At 23.9% G+C, this 16,053-nt stretch overlaps 1 protein-coding gene across 1 annotated transcript in view; it reads right to left on the minus strand.

The window, feature by feature from the left end:
• Positions 1-6,260: 6,260 nt before the first annotated feature.
• The window catches only part of LOC127290591 (lachesin-like), a 48,332-nt gene continuing 38,539 nt past the window's right edge, over positions 6,261-16,053 (minus strand). Inside the window, exons 5-8 of the mRNA XM_051319279.1 lie at positions 12,452-12,583; positions 10,973-11,110; positions 10,583-10,732; positions 6,261-7,733 (exon numbers count right to left, since the gene is read on the minus strand). Of these exons, the coding sequence (XP_051175236.1) occupies positions 7,498-7,733; positions 10,583-10,732; positions 10,973-11,110; positions 12,452-12,583 (656 nt within the window). The 3' untranslated portion in view covers positions 6,261-7,497. The remainder of the gene's footprint in view (positions 7,734-10,582; positions 10,733-10,972; positions 11,111-12,451; positions 12,584-16,053) is intronic.

Below are 16,053 nucleotides of genomic sequence, written 5' to 3' on the forward strand. Positions count from 1 at the left end.
TTAAAAAAAATAATGCACACTTTTTCGTTTATACCCTTTACTTTTACATAGTATATATTCCACCGGAAACCCTTTTCTCTCACACCCTTTCATTTTTTTCCACCCGCCCCCCCCCTCCTCCACCCATCCTCCTTCTCATATCCTCTACAACGGGACAAGTTAATTCCTTTCTCACACCACCAACAACATTATTACTCCGAAAGGCAGCTCTTTTGGATTAATTTTCATTAATTTTATCTCACCATTATTATTGTCAGAATTTTCACAGTCATTTTTTAACATTAAAAAATTGACAATTGCTGAGAAGAATTTTTTTTTTTTTATTAAAAAAATCATTTTCTTTTTTCGGCAAATATTTATAAAAATGATAATACTTTTTTTTAAATTTAATATATATATAAGGTAATTTTCGATGATATAAACTCTGACATTTGGGTGGGATAAGATCATTTTTATTTCAAAAGCTTTTTAAAATATAAAATTTAATCTTATTCTTCTTTTACGCCCTCGTCAACGTTTGCAAAAAAAAAAAGAAAAGAAAAAAGAAAAAAAAAAGTTCTTCTGAAACTATTATTGGCTTAGAACTCGAGGTAAGCTTCTGAGTATAATAAAGCGTTTGTAAGTGGATCCTCTCTTCGCATTTTTCTTCATACGCTGGGTGCTGTCTTAAGGAAATATAAAACCCCCTTGAGAAGAGTGAGAGAAACCGTCCTACTATAACTTATTTCGTCTCGAATCTCAAATTTAATAAATTTAATGAAAGGATTCTTACTTCCTGATTCTAGTTACTGTGTGAAAAAAAAAGAAATTGTACGCTAGCCTGTAATTGCTTATAATTGGTATAATTTTTCAATGATTTATAGATTTTTAAACTCTTTTCTTTATCATTTTAATACTTTATAATTTTTTTTTGCAATTGTTTATTACTTTTTTAGATATTCTTGTTAATAGTAAATTATTTTTTATTTAACCAAATTTTTATTTCGGCGAATTATTATTTTTAGTGTAAATTCCATACAAATTAGTTAATTTAATATTCTTTCTTAAGGCTAACCCCTTTTTCGATGGTTTTTTTTTCGCTTGTTGGGTTTATATGTGAAGAGTTACTTTTTGATGTTCTAATCGAAAATTGCAACCCACGCATATCCCTTGGATATAATCTTACCTAAAATCTCAAACACCCTTTCAAGTACCCAAGGGATGAATTGTTTCGGCTCCATTTTCGTGCTTCGTAAACCACCATAAGAAGGTCACACGTTTCGATCATAAATTACTATTTATTTGCACCAATAAGAAATTCAAGCACATCCTTTTTTTCGATAATATTTGTGTCTAACATTTTTTTAAAAATAATTAATAAAGAAACAAAATTGTTTAATAATGCTTTTTTTTTATTTTTATACTTAATATATTGTAATACATATTTCTATTATGAAAGTGATGAAAATTAACTAGAAAGTATGTCTGACTAAAACATTTTTTACTACTGATTTGTAAATTACGTTTTGTCTAATTATAGCTTATTTATACTACTGATTATAGTAAATTATAGAATATATCATTTTGTCTGACTAAATCTTTTTTATACTACTGATATTATTTTTACAAAAAATTTAACCTCTCGTCTGACTAATTATGTCCATGACTACTGATAAATTTTATAAATTTAAATTCTATATTACCATCAATGAAGTTATAAAAATTTATCAAAAATATTATGTCTGACTAAAAGTTTTTTATACTACTGATTTGTAAATTACATATTTTCGCTTATCAAAATTGTCGTCTTTTATGATAAAATTGAAAAATCAGAAAAATTGGACTGCAACTCACACATTTATTGCAGGTACTATAAATTGAAAAAGCATAACTATTTTGTCTGACCATAGCGTGTTTATACTACTGGTTCGTAAATTACACGACATTAAACTCGTGTTCCTGCCTGAATCTGTCTTTTACTACTTGTGCAATAATTAAAGGAATTCTAAACTACTTGTCTCACCGGTGAAGGCTTTTACTACTGGTACTATTTGTCTGACAAAAATGTCTTGTACTACTAATAATTATTGACAAAGCATAACCGTTTTGTTCTTATTCCACTACTGATGCTAATAATAAAAAAATTACAAAAGTTAAACTTTAACTGCATATATTCTATTTAAATTAAAATTGTCTGACTAAACAACTCTTTTACTACTGATTCTAAAATAACAAGGTGAAAAAAAGTAAAATTAATGATAAATAATAATAATAATAAATAAATAAATTTATTATACTACTTATAATTATATTTCAATTATATTTTTCTGCATACAGTTCCAAGATAATGAACTACTTGTCTGACTAAAAATACCTTTAACTACTGATTACAATATAAGAAAAATTTTCTTCTCCTTTGTCTGACTAAAAATGTTTTAAACTACTTATAATTACATTTCAATAAATTTTTCCAATTTTTTTTTATTTTCCAATTTATTTTAAAGTTTTAGTTTTTTTTTTTTAGTTTCATCTTTAGGGAATTAAAAATGTTCTACCAATTTTTTCTGATAAACAAACAAAAGAGTGAATTTTCGCTTTTTGAAAATCAGTGAAGAAATAGATAAAAAAAAAAAAAAAAAAATCATGTAGTAACATGTGTTATCAACAAGGATGATGTTGTCATTGGCGGATGTGGTTCTGTATACCATAGGTTGTGAGATCGGTATAACATCCTCCTCTCACTCTCTCCTCTCTTGTATGGATAACAGCTTGTCAACGAACAAATCGTTTCGGATCGAACACGCCAACACATTGTCAAGCCAGAAATATAGAACGTGCTTCGCTATATTGGTCGTCGTTCGTGCGCAAGCGATTTCGAGAGATAGAACAATTTATTATAGAGCTCAACAGCAAAGCTGCCTAACACACCAACTATCATTGCTACTAAATTTAAAGAACTGAAAAAAAAATACTTAACTTAGCATACTTGTCAAAATGGTTCATTTCAATAGTATCAAAATTGACTAAAAAATTCAAAACTAACTTTTTGTACGCTAAATATGAATTAGTTAAAAATAGTAAAAAGTAGTAATTATTAGTAAAAAGCAACTAATTTTCGCTTCAGTAATTAGTAAAAAAATAACTAATTATTATTAAAAAGCAACTAATTTTCGCTTCAGTAATTAGTAAAAAATAACTAATTATTAGTAAAAAGTAACTAATTTTCGCTTCAGTAATTAGTAAAAAAATAACTAATTATTGTTAAAAAGCAACTAATTTTCGCTTCAGTAATTAGTAAAAAATAACTAATTATTAGTAAAAAGTAACTAATTTTCGCTTTAGTAATTAGTAAAAAATAACTAATTATTAGTAAAAAGTAACTAATTTTCGCTTCAGTAATTAGTAAAAAGTAACTAATTTTCGCTTCAGTAATTAGTAAAAAGCAACTAATTTTCGCTTCAGTAATTAGTAAAAAAAATAACTAATTATTAGTAAAAATTCATTAACGTTCACGTCAGTAATTAGTAAAAAAAATTACCTATTTAAATTAATAAAAAGTTTTTTTTTATATAATTTTTGTACGAGAAAAAAAATTTATATATACATTAATTCTTGAGCTTTTTCTATCTTCAAAGCTTTATTGTCGAAGAATCCTTCATTCCCGAAACGTTTCAAGTGATTCAAGTTGATGATGTATATATACAATAAGCATAGCTGTTTAAGTTGAGAAAAAAAAAACGCTCATCGTTATATTATTTGAACGCGGGGGAATTTTCAAGACCAAGTTCGCCATTATATAATAATTCTTTCTTCGAATATATTATCATCGTGTCGTCTCGCGAGACTCTTTTTTTTTATCTCCCATTAACACTGGGATTTTAAACGTTCTATATTTATGAAAAAAAAAAAAAAAAATGAAGGAAAGAAAGAGAGAAAAGGGGGGAAAATGAAAAAAATTTCTTGGTTAGTCACTCTCACCACACTAAAAGTGAGCCAAGTGTCTCTCGTAAAAAATGTAATATCAGATGCAATAAACCATTGAAAGACCGTGGAATACTTATAGTCGAAGACATTAAATGTAAAACAATGTCAGCATTTTGCTTTCAATAAGGGAAAAAAACCGATTTTATTCATATTCCTTGAATTAATAATAATTTTCCCTCAAAATGTAAAGAGAAATTTTTTTTCATAACTGATAATAATTTTGGAACTTTTTTTTACATTTTAAATTTTGCTTAGATAATTTTTTTAGTAAATTAGTATAATTAATTTTTTTCCATTATATTATTTTATACTAATATTTATTTTATTATTATTTAATTTTTATTTTATTTCTATATTTTTTTTTGCTATTTTTCTATTAATTAAAAATAAAATAAAAGGATCAATTGAGAAGAGGAATCTAAACATGATGAGAGCACTTTTATCTCTTGCTCTCTTTTTTTTGTGTCAACGAAAGAAATCTGATGAACACCTGTCTTTACAGTAAGGAACGGATTTCCAACTTGACAAGTGATCTAAGTACTGGATTAACTCGTTTTCTATCTAAGTCTAAGAATCTAAAGTACTTATGTGAACTATGTCACACTCTTGGAAAGTAAACTTCAAAATGAAGTGCGACGTTGGATTTTTTTTTTTGTTTTCTTTTTTTGACATCAAATCCAGTGTGAAGAATCTAATGGCAATGTAGTAGTGAATGTCTAGAAGCGTAATAATAATGGTGGGTCAGAACAAGAGTAATAGAAGTTAGAAGTAGTACAAAAAGAAATGTACGAAGAAAGAGAAAAATATCTAACCAAGAAATGCCTGAGCCACAGCGTCCAAACTCACCTACGTTATCGATCGATTCGAAACTAAGATTAACTGCTTCATCGTATTTTTCGTATGACGGGATGATGCTGCAAAAAAAAAAAATTCTGAGGTAAAATATAAAAGTTTAAAAATATACTTTTTTTGTATTACGCTGTAATATTAAAAAAAAAACATACAAAATTTTAATGAATCAAAAAAAAAGATAATAATAATCAAAAAATAAAATAAGAAATATTTATATTATTTATTAAAATATTAATTTTCTTGCTTCAAGAAAATATTTCTTTAGTAAATTTTAAGGCAATTTTTTTCTAAATAAGATTTGTTTAATAACAAATTTATCTTTTTACATTTACTTAAATTTTTTTTTTATTAACAAAACAAAACTATTTTATAAAAATTAAAAACTCCTAACTAAATAAATAGTAAATTGTAATTTAAAGAGGAGATTAAAAAAGAAGTGAAGGAAAAGTTGTAATTTATTAAAGCGGAAATATTAGAATAATTGTAATAAGAAAATAATTGATCAATTTAATTTAAATAATTATGGCCCTTTTAATATATCTATGCTGACATCTAAAGTAAAACTCTTGAAACTATAGAGGGTGAATTTTCCCCTAAAATCAATAAATAGCTGGAAGCAGAACCAGTTACTATTTGTAGTTAACATTTTACCATCACAAGGTATGAAATTTCTAGATATGATACAATTGTGTAATGTATTTTTAGTTGTCGATAATTTTCAATAAAAAAATAGATAAACAAATTTTAATAAAATATACAAAAATTTAAAAAAATTTAAAAAAATTATATAAAAATAGAAATGAATAGAAAAAATTGTTATTAACAAAAAATTATGAATTCCATTAACAATTTATTTTAAAACTTTTACTTTTTTTTTTTATTTGATTAGCTAAAGTTCTTTCTTTGTTCGTTTTATTAAAATAAACCAAACGTTTGGTTAGACAAAAAAAAAATATTTGTTTGAACTAAACAAATGTTTAAAGTAACCAAAAAATTATATATTTGGTTTAAACAAAATATACAAAAAATTTTAACAACAACAAAATAATTTTTAATAAAAATAAATAAATAATAAAAAAAAAAGAAAGATAATAAAACAATAACACAAAAGAAATAAAATTCAACTAAAAAATCAAGAAGATAAAAGGACATCAAAAAAGAAAATACAAAAAAAGCAGAGAAGAAAAAGCAAAAAGAAAGTTAGATATATATAAAAATATGAAATAAGAAAAGAAAAACTAGAATTGAAAAAAGAAATAAGAATAAACATGAATAATATAAAACAGAAAAAAAAATATAAAGAAAAAAAGAAAAAAGTCGTAAAAATGGAAGCAGAAAAGGAAACAAGGAATTCTAAAGAGAAGAAAATATTTTATAGATAAAATAATTCTAGAGATATTTCAAAAATGAAGGATTGAATTATGGAATAAGAAAAAACAAAATAGTATCTAACATTTAAGTTCTATTTGACATCGTTCAACGTATTTACATTTAAAAAAACAACTAAAGAATCGTTCTTAATATATAACACACGTATTTACAACCTCCCTGAGACTTATACTATATATTGAAATATACAATTTTTTTTTCTGCTCTATGTACAATTATCATAATTTTTCTTAACACATTAGGCATTTAAATATTTACATTATTATAATACTTATACAATATTTTTTTCACATTAAGGGATTTATAAATAATATCTTAACACATATATTCTCAAATACAAAAAGAAAACAAAAATTAAAAAAAAAAAAACAATACATCTTTATCCAAATTACATAATTTGTTCATTTGTATTTCCCATCCATAAATTTTTTTTTTAGCCCTCTAATCGAAAAATATTTTTCTTTATAAATACATTATGTTAAGTAAAATAAAAATCATTTCATTGAAGAAAAAAAAAACGAATTTCCTCAATCCTTACACGATATTTTAGAACGAATTTTCCTGTCTTTTTCCTTTTCTGTCTTGTTCTTTCAAAGATATTTCTAAAGAGACAGTGGAGACGAATTGCCGTTGAAAAATTGAAAGCATAAGAGAACGCAATGTTCGAACATTTCGCTGAAATGCAACACGTGACGTGGAAGACAAATGTGTGTCAGTAGAAAACGATTCTCTAAATATATCCTGGAGATCTGCGAATTTAAGATATAAAAGATATTTTTTTTTTTTATATGACAAAAAAATTATTGATTGATCGCCTTATTTATAATATAAAACATATTTTGTAAATTAATCGCATATTTTAAATAAATTTTCTATTATTTATATAGCAATATTGTGACCAAATTTTTCTTTTCTTTTGCCAAAATCAATCATCACAAAATATCAATTTTCAAATCATCGAATATTGATAAAACTTTTATATATATATATTTTACAAGTTTCCACTTAAAATTAAATTGAACTAAAGTTTCTAAAGTGGAGATTCACTAACTATAAGCTCTTTTTGATGTATCTTTCAGATAGTATAGGTACGAAAGTTTCTAAGAGAATGCAAATAATTAAAGTAATCTTCCAGGATTTAGTATCAATGGAACTTGAAACATAAAAATCGTTATAATCATTTCAAATGTCTAGGAATTAAATGAAATGTTAGAAAAATTAAATTAATTTCATGGCAATTGTTAAAGATTTAAGAAACCCAAAAAAAAGAAGTTTTTATAACTTTTATCGTGTCTACGTTGACAATCTTAAAAGCATAATTGCGGCAATTGTTGACATTGCAAGATTGAAGTAATTGGAAGAGGCAGTCGCTGATGGGAAGTCATTCGTCTCGTCACTCATGTCTTCTTCGGTTAATGCTGCTAAATCCTTTATTCCAGCTGAATGCTTTTCATGACCGTAATCCATTTTCCAAGGCTTTTTCGAATCTCTTCTTGAATTTGGCCTTCTTGTTGCGGGTTTTGCTATTTCTGCAAAATAATGTACAATATTTTCAAAAATTTCTATTATATATATTTATAATAATATTCATTTTCGTATTTAAAAAAAAATTTACTACAAACTATTTTTACTGATAATATTCAGAAGAGAAGAATTTATAATGTTTTTGTCTGACTAAAACTGATTTTTATCACTGTTAGCGAAATTAAATGAATTTGATAAGATTATGTCTGACTGAAACTTATTTACACTACTGATTTTTAAATGACAAGAATTTAAGTCTTAATTTCTTTTACTACTTTTATCACTTTTGCCATAATAACAAAAAGTGGACAAAGTTAAACTACGTCGGACTCAAACTTGTTTTTACTACTAATTTTCAAATTAGTTAAGAATTTAAAAAGTTTGGTCCTACCAGAAATGTCTTTTACTATTTTTATTATTTGTGACACTTTTACCAAAATCATTACAATTTTTAAAAATTATGTCTGACTAAAGCTGGTTTTTACTACTGATTTATAAATTAAACAATATCTTAAAACGTTTTGTCTGACCAAAACTGTATTTTACTACTGATGCTAAAATTGGAAAAATCTCAAAACTTAACCTGCAAAAAACTTCTCGTATAAATAAGCGCATAAAACATAACCACTTTGTCTGACTAAAACTTTTTCATACTACTGATTATAAAATACACGTTTCAAACGTTTTGTCTGACTAAATCTGTGTTTTACTACTGGTACAATAATTTTTAAAATTTTACTACTATTTTACTACTGATGCAAGAGCAGCAAAAATAATTTTAATAATTTGTCTGATTAAAATGTCTCTTACTACTAATAATCAAGAAAATATAACACAAGTCTGACTAAAGTTTATTTATACTACTGATTTTTTTTAAAACCTTTTGTTTCAGTAAATATTTTCTGTACTACTGAAATAAAAATAAGAATTTAAACCATTTGTCTGACTGAAATGTCCTTTTTACTACTGATACTAAAATAATGCGAATTTTAAATCTTCTGTCTGACTAAAAATGTATTACACTACTAATAATTTATCTACCTATTATATATTACTATTCGAATTCAAAAACTTATATGAAATTCCTGTCTGACTAGAACTTATTTACACTACTGATTATAGTAGTAAAATTACAAAATATTATGTCTCATTTTGTCTGACTAAATCTTTGTTATACTACTGATAATATTTTTACAAAAATGTAAACCACTCGTCTGACTAATTATGTCTATTACTACTAATACCATAATTCCATAAAAAACAAAATTCCGTTAATAAAGTTCTAAAAATTTACCAAAAAATTATGTTTGACTAAAACTTTTTTATATTACTGTTTTGTAAATTGTTTTGTCTGATCAAAATTTTATTCTACTTAAAAACAAAATTGAATACAAAAATTTCACTGCAATTCATTTTTATTATAGGTACTATTAATTTGAAAAAAAACCGTTTTGTCTGACCATATAGCGTGTTTATACTACTGATTAATGAAACACGCACGTTTCAAACGTTTTGTCTGACTCAATATGTCTTTTACTACTGTCACAATAATTATTAAAATTTAAACCGTTTTTACTCCTCATCCTACAGCAATAAAAATAACTTTTATTGATAAAAATAAATTTCACATTTACTTTTATTTTATATAAAGTGAATTAAGTTCATCGAACCAATTGGTATAATTTTTTTTCCAATGATCTTTGTTTCTCGAAAATTAACTTGTTCAAACTGAAATCATACATGACAGTACTCGCTCTCGCGAGATGCGAGATATTAAAAAAAAAAAAAAAGGATTTTCAACTGTCAAGTTAATGAACAGGTATATAGCCTTAATAATAGCTCATGTTACAAGCACCTGGGGGAAAACAATCAGTCGAACGAATGGACTTTCTGCCATACACAGAGAGTTTGAAAATGACAAATTGGAATGTCATTCTGACAGTTTGGCCAAGCTTAAGCGTTAGTGTCATTCACACGCTGTGGTTAATGTGACGAGACAGGTTTATTAAGTGTCCGCGAATAAATTAAAATATCGTAACGATAATTTCATGATTCATGAATATACTACATTTTTTTTTTTTTGTCGAGTCTCGCTAAAGTACTCGTTTTGTTTTAATTTAAAGTACATACATAAAATATATTGAAAATTATTTTCTCATCATTATTATAGAATGTATTAAAATATTTTCCTAAAAAAAAAACAATCATTTCGAAAAAATATAGTTTACCCCTTTTTTTATAAAATAAAAATCTATTTTTTTGAAAAAAAAAATTTCATATTTTATATTTTATCGTTATATTATTCAGGTGTAAATTTTTTATTTTTTATATACTTTCCAACTTTTCTATTTTTATACATTTTTCATATAAACAAGGGGTAAAAAAAAAAAAATTCCTGTTTTTTCTCGAATCCTGAATTTTGAAGGAATTTTAAAAGAGACAAGCCATCCTTTCTTTCATAAGCCGGTACAAGCTTCTAATTAGAAACTCTCGGGCAATTAACGTTGTAACGAACGAGCAGAGCTTATTTCATTGGACAAAGAATCGTGACTTAAAATTATAAAGGATTGTTTCCTGACAAAATAACTTTTATTTTTTAAGTCATTTTTTTTGTTTTAATTTTTTAAAATAACTACATTTATATTTTTTTTTATATACAAATTTAATTAAAATATTAAATAATAATATAAATTAAAATATATTATATATAGTTTATTTGAAAATCTGATAATAAATTCAAATAATTTATTCAAAACGCACCAAGAATAATGGAATAAAAATTAAAGAGAAAAGAAATGAAAGTGAAAAAAAATCAATATTTTTTTAATTATTAGAATGAATTTAATATACTTACTGTAGAGTTTAATTCTGCCATCGGTTTCTCCAAGAGAATTCGTGGAAATACATTTAAATGAACCAAAATCTTGTGGACGCATCGATAAGATGGACAGCTTCATTACAACCTTGTAACCCGAGGGCATCGTTTCAATTTTATAATTGTTATCTGTAAATAAATATTTTGAAAATTAATAACTAGTTGTTTTAACTTTGTAATCAATTTAATTAATCAATAATTAATAAATTAATGTTGAATAAATATAAATTCCTAATTAATTCATAATTAATTTTAATTAATTAATTTTAATGTACATTAATTTATTAACTAATTTATAATTAATGAATAATTATCAACAATAAATGTTTGTGTGATTTTTAAATAAAATTGTTATTAATCAACACTAACCGCTCACGAGAGTATCATTAGTTGGTTTGGTCCAGTAAGTGATAGGTCTAGGAAAAGCTTCACTGTGACATTCGAGAATAAGTGCTTGTCCTTCGTAAGCTCCCACTAACTGATTTTCAATCCAAACCATTGGTGGAACTGTAAAAAAACAGAGTCTTTAAAAATATTTTCCACCACATTATTATTTTCATCTTGATATTAAGTGAAAAGAAAAATTTATTTTAATTCAATTAATAATCGATAAAATAATCTATTATCAAATAAAAATTATTTCATTTAAATTTTGTATTTATTTGATAATAATTATAACTTTTCGAATAATTTCAATAAATTACTCTATTAAAAGGATTTATTATTAGATTTCATTTGAAATTTATTTTTGATACGAACAATCTTTTAAAGAAAAGTCATTTTTTTTTTTTGTTACAAATTAAAAATACTATCAATATACAGTCTCATTTAAAAATCATTAATTAAAAAATTATACGTTCTTTTAATATACATAAAGAATAAATGTAGATCATTCTCTAATTTGTTTCCACGTCAATCAATCTCGATAAAATTGGATTTATAGAATTTATTGCATTACTTAAAAAAGGAAAATAAAAAGCGATGTATTAAAATAATTTTAAATTTTAATTCTCAATATCGATATGTTAAATATAAAATTAGAATTTTAATCTATAAAAATAACAAAATCATGAATACATCAATAATATATAATTAAAATTTATTTTATTTTCATCTTTTATTTCCAGTTCTGCATTAAAAATAGTTATTGCAAATTCGATATTATTTAAACCAATTTTTTTTTAAAGAACTTATTAATACTATTAATACTATTAATACTATTAATACTATAATTACTATAATTACTATAATTACTATAATTACTATAATTACTATTAATACTGTACTATAATAACTGAAATTAGTAAAAAAAAATTTATGAAAATATTTTGAGGGGAAGAAAATTTATGCAAACAATATTTTAAGATAATGATAAATATTATTCGTATCATCTTAAACGAAACATAAATTTATAAAGCAAAATAATTGTTTCTCTCGTGCCACTTGAGAATTTTGAAATTATCAAGGGGGGTTTTCGACGCTAATATCATATTCTCTCTAGTCGCGCTTGAAAATTGTGAACGGCGCGCATAGTGAAACTTTACAACTAGTCTGAAAAGTTTAAATCCCATTATTTTCGAAAACAATGCTACTTTGGGTATAATTCATTCACACGAGAAAGCAATGTGCGTTTGCATTCCAACTAGCGTCGTTAGCTGAGATGAGCCTCTAGCAAGTAGAGAAATTACATTTTCGAGCATGCGTGCTATTTTATCATACTATATATATATATTTGACTGTTTCATTACATATATACATATATATAATAAAACAGTGAAATACTTGTGGTTGTGTGAAGATGAAATAAAAGGGGGGGAGAGTATGATACTTTATGGATTATATACCTACAGTGAACAATGAGAACAATTCGCTTGCTGACTGTTGGTGGCACTCCATTCGAAGCAATACAAAGATACGGTCCCATATGTAGACGACTGACATGTGTTATTTCCAGTTCTGGTCCTTCGATGCTTGCCACTGCTGCAACAACAAATCATATTTCCATGAACGCACTTACATAAGCCACTATTCCATTAATCTCACTAATGAGACATCCTACCAAATAATCAATTATCATGGACTTAAAATTATTACTGAACTGTTATACAATTACAGTTATTATGTTACCCTCTCATTATTTCATTAACAAATATATAAAAAAAAACTTTATATGACTACGCTCCGAAATATAAAAAAAAAGAATCATCAAATATAATATGTAACTAAAAAATATTTATTATTTTCTAAAATTCTTTAGTTTAATAAAATGGTACAATTAATATTTTTATATTATAATATTTATAATTAATAATTTTCATTATTCGCAATTATTTTAATTTTTAATTTACGAATTTAATTATTCTTTCATCAACGTAAAAGTTATTTTAATTAAATAATTAATGTACATATTATTGGAATATGAACAATGAAAATCTTCTTATAAAATATTCAAAATTCCATTAATTATGTAAATAATAATTTATTAAACAAAAATGACATATTAAATTTAATACAATTTACTTCTTCATTATAAATTGATATTGAATTTTCAATTATTATTTCAAATGTTATAATGACAGAAAATATATATAAAATTAATTAAATTAATAATAAATTAGAAATTTATTTTGTCTACATAAATATTATAATAGTAAATAAAACAGAACTTTTGTGAATTTGTTGCGAATCGAAATTTTTGCAACCTGCCATTAAGAGTTTTCTCATCAAAAGATTTTGCTTAACACGACATAGTTTTCTTTTTTTTTTTTTTTTTTTTTTTTTATTTATAGTAAAAGGTTCTCTTAATCGTTTTGTTAAAACTCTAATACTGAAACTCATTATCACTTTTAAACAGAGAAAACGAGAACAATTAAGTAACTCTGATGAAGTGCAAAGTTCTTTATGTATATATGTGTATAGAGATTTTTCCCCCTTTTAGATGATGATGTTTTTTTTAGAGGATTTTAAAACTCGAATAAGATTGAGTATCCTTTTCAAAGTGCTTGAATGTTAATTTATTTTCAATATAAGAAACAAAAAAAGAAAAAGGTTAATTATTTGGAAAAGTAAGATATCTTTTTAAAATTCTATATAAATTCTTTCTTTATTCTCAGAAAATTTATATTTCAAACTTTTTTCACTAATTCATTGCAATTTTATCTGTAATTCAATAAATTTGCTAGAATTATTATTAAAAGAATAAAAACTTAATTATTCGAAAAAATGACCTAATTATTTCATTACATTATTTCTTAAATACACCAATTTCTTTTAATTATAATTATTATCATATTATTGTAATTATATAATTTTAATATTATCATAAATTAAAAAATATTTTTTATAATATAAATTATTTTTTTTTGTTAAATTATACACTGCTATAATATTTAATCATTACAGTTATAATGAATCCATCGAATTAATAGATTAGTTCACATTAAAATAAATATCTCATTTATATTTATACAGGGGAAAAAAAATAAGATTTTACTAATAATAGTCATTTACTATTTTTCCCAACAAAACTATGGAGAAGCATCATTTCATTAACTATAGAAATTAATGAGTCTTAATCAAGAAGAATGAAGATTTTCAACCCCCTAATTGCATTATTATAGGGGGAAAAAAAAATATTCTTCATCTTTGTTTAAAATCCTCTACTGAAAATAAACGAGAGAAAATCTGATTTGCGAAAGAAGATCTCTTCATTAATAAAAGAGAAAAGAAAAAAAAAATTATCTCAAAAAAAAAACCTTTAATTAGTACATAGGCTAAAGTTTTCTTCCTTTGTATTTAATCTAATGTTAATAAATTGTCGAAAGTTTATTCGAACAAAAGTCTTTCTATAAATCAAAGATTCTAAGGCAATTTACCATTCGTTTCTTCTTTTTCATTTTATTTCTTGGACAATTTTTCTGATTTTTCTCTTCTTTTTTTTCTAATATATATATATATATATATATATATAATCTTAATGAAAGATGAGTTCTTTATACAAGTCTTATTCTTTGTAAGATTTGTTATTCTTTCAGATTCGACAGAGAACAAAATGGAATTTTTTCTTTTACTTGAAACTACTTGTAAAAAATGATGAAAAATGAAATTTATTTCTTTTTTTTAAACAAATTATAAATACATTAAATTATTAATTAAACAAATTGTTCTAATAGAATTTTTCAGCCCTCAAAAGTAGCAAATCATCAAATTCTGATTTAGATCTTTTACAAAAAAAAAATTCAAGTTAAATTCAGTCATAAATTGCAGAAAATTGCACCTAAAACTAGCTTAACAAAATGGAAAACGTGAATGGTTGCAGTTTTGCAGAAAAAAAAATAGAAAGCTTATCGATTTTCTATTCATGCAAATTATTTGTCAAATTTATAATTTAATTTTTATCAAATGTCTGAAATTATTCATAAATTATAAACATTGTTGATAAATATATTTAAAAAAAGTACAAAAAAAAATTGTTTTCGAGTCGAGTATAAATAATTTATAGAATAACAATAAATATTTGAATAAAAATGAATTTTTATTTTTAAAAAATCGAAAACATATATTTATTTGGAATATTTTATTGTTAAATTTGTAAATATCAATTTTTTTGTTTTCCGAAATACATTTTTTTTTGAATAAATAACGATTCATATAAATATATACAGTATAATTATAATAAAAATGTGTTTTCATTTATAAACATGGATTTATATAGAAAAAGTGACCGAATTAAAAGGTTAATTAGCACAGAATGATGATAAACTTATATCCTCCGGATCTTGTCATTCGCTAAATATAATTCTCGTTTATTAAGAAAGAACTCGGTTTGAATTATTTCCATTGTCCTCAGATATTGATCTCAAAAGGAGAAATAAAAAAGTACAAAAGCAAGCATTGTATTCCGATTCAACGAATAATTTAGAATTAAAAGCAAAAAAAATATATGAATGAAATTGAATTTTTAAAAATAAGAAAAAAAATTGAAAGTATATTTTTATCTGGCGCATATTTTATTGACAGATTTATTAAATAGAGAGAAAAATTTAATATTATAGTAAATTGAATTTTTTTTTTTTTATACAAAAAATTTTCTTCTTGCTTTTGATATTAGAAGAGTAGAGAGGAAAAAAAGATTCAGTAATTTTTCAGTAGTAAAAAACAGTTTTAGTGAGACATAATGAATTTTCATATTTATTTTTATTTTACATTTCACCTTTTTCTGTTTTCTTTTTGTTTTTAGTATTTTCAGTAGTAAAAACAGTTCCAGTCAGACAGACGTTTGACAGTTTTTAATAATTTTTTCATCAGTAGTACAAGAAAGTTTTAGTCAGACTTGGTAATATTTTTTTTATATTTATTGTATTAAGAGCTCGATTACTTAGTTAATTTTCTGTAATTTTTTTAATTTTAATACAAGTAGTATAAGTTAGTTTAAGTCTGACGTAGTTAAA

The sequence above is a fragment of the Leptopilina boulardi genome, unplaced genomic scaffold (assembly GCF_019393585.1).
Source record: "Leptopilina boulardi isolate dan_hultmark-lab unplaced genomic scaffold, ZJU_Lbou_2.1 LbouV2_72, whole genome shotgun sequence".
NCBI lineage: Eukaryota > Metazoa > Arthropoda > Insecta > Hymenoptera > Figitidae > Leptopilina > Leptopilina boulardi.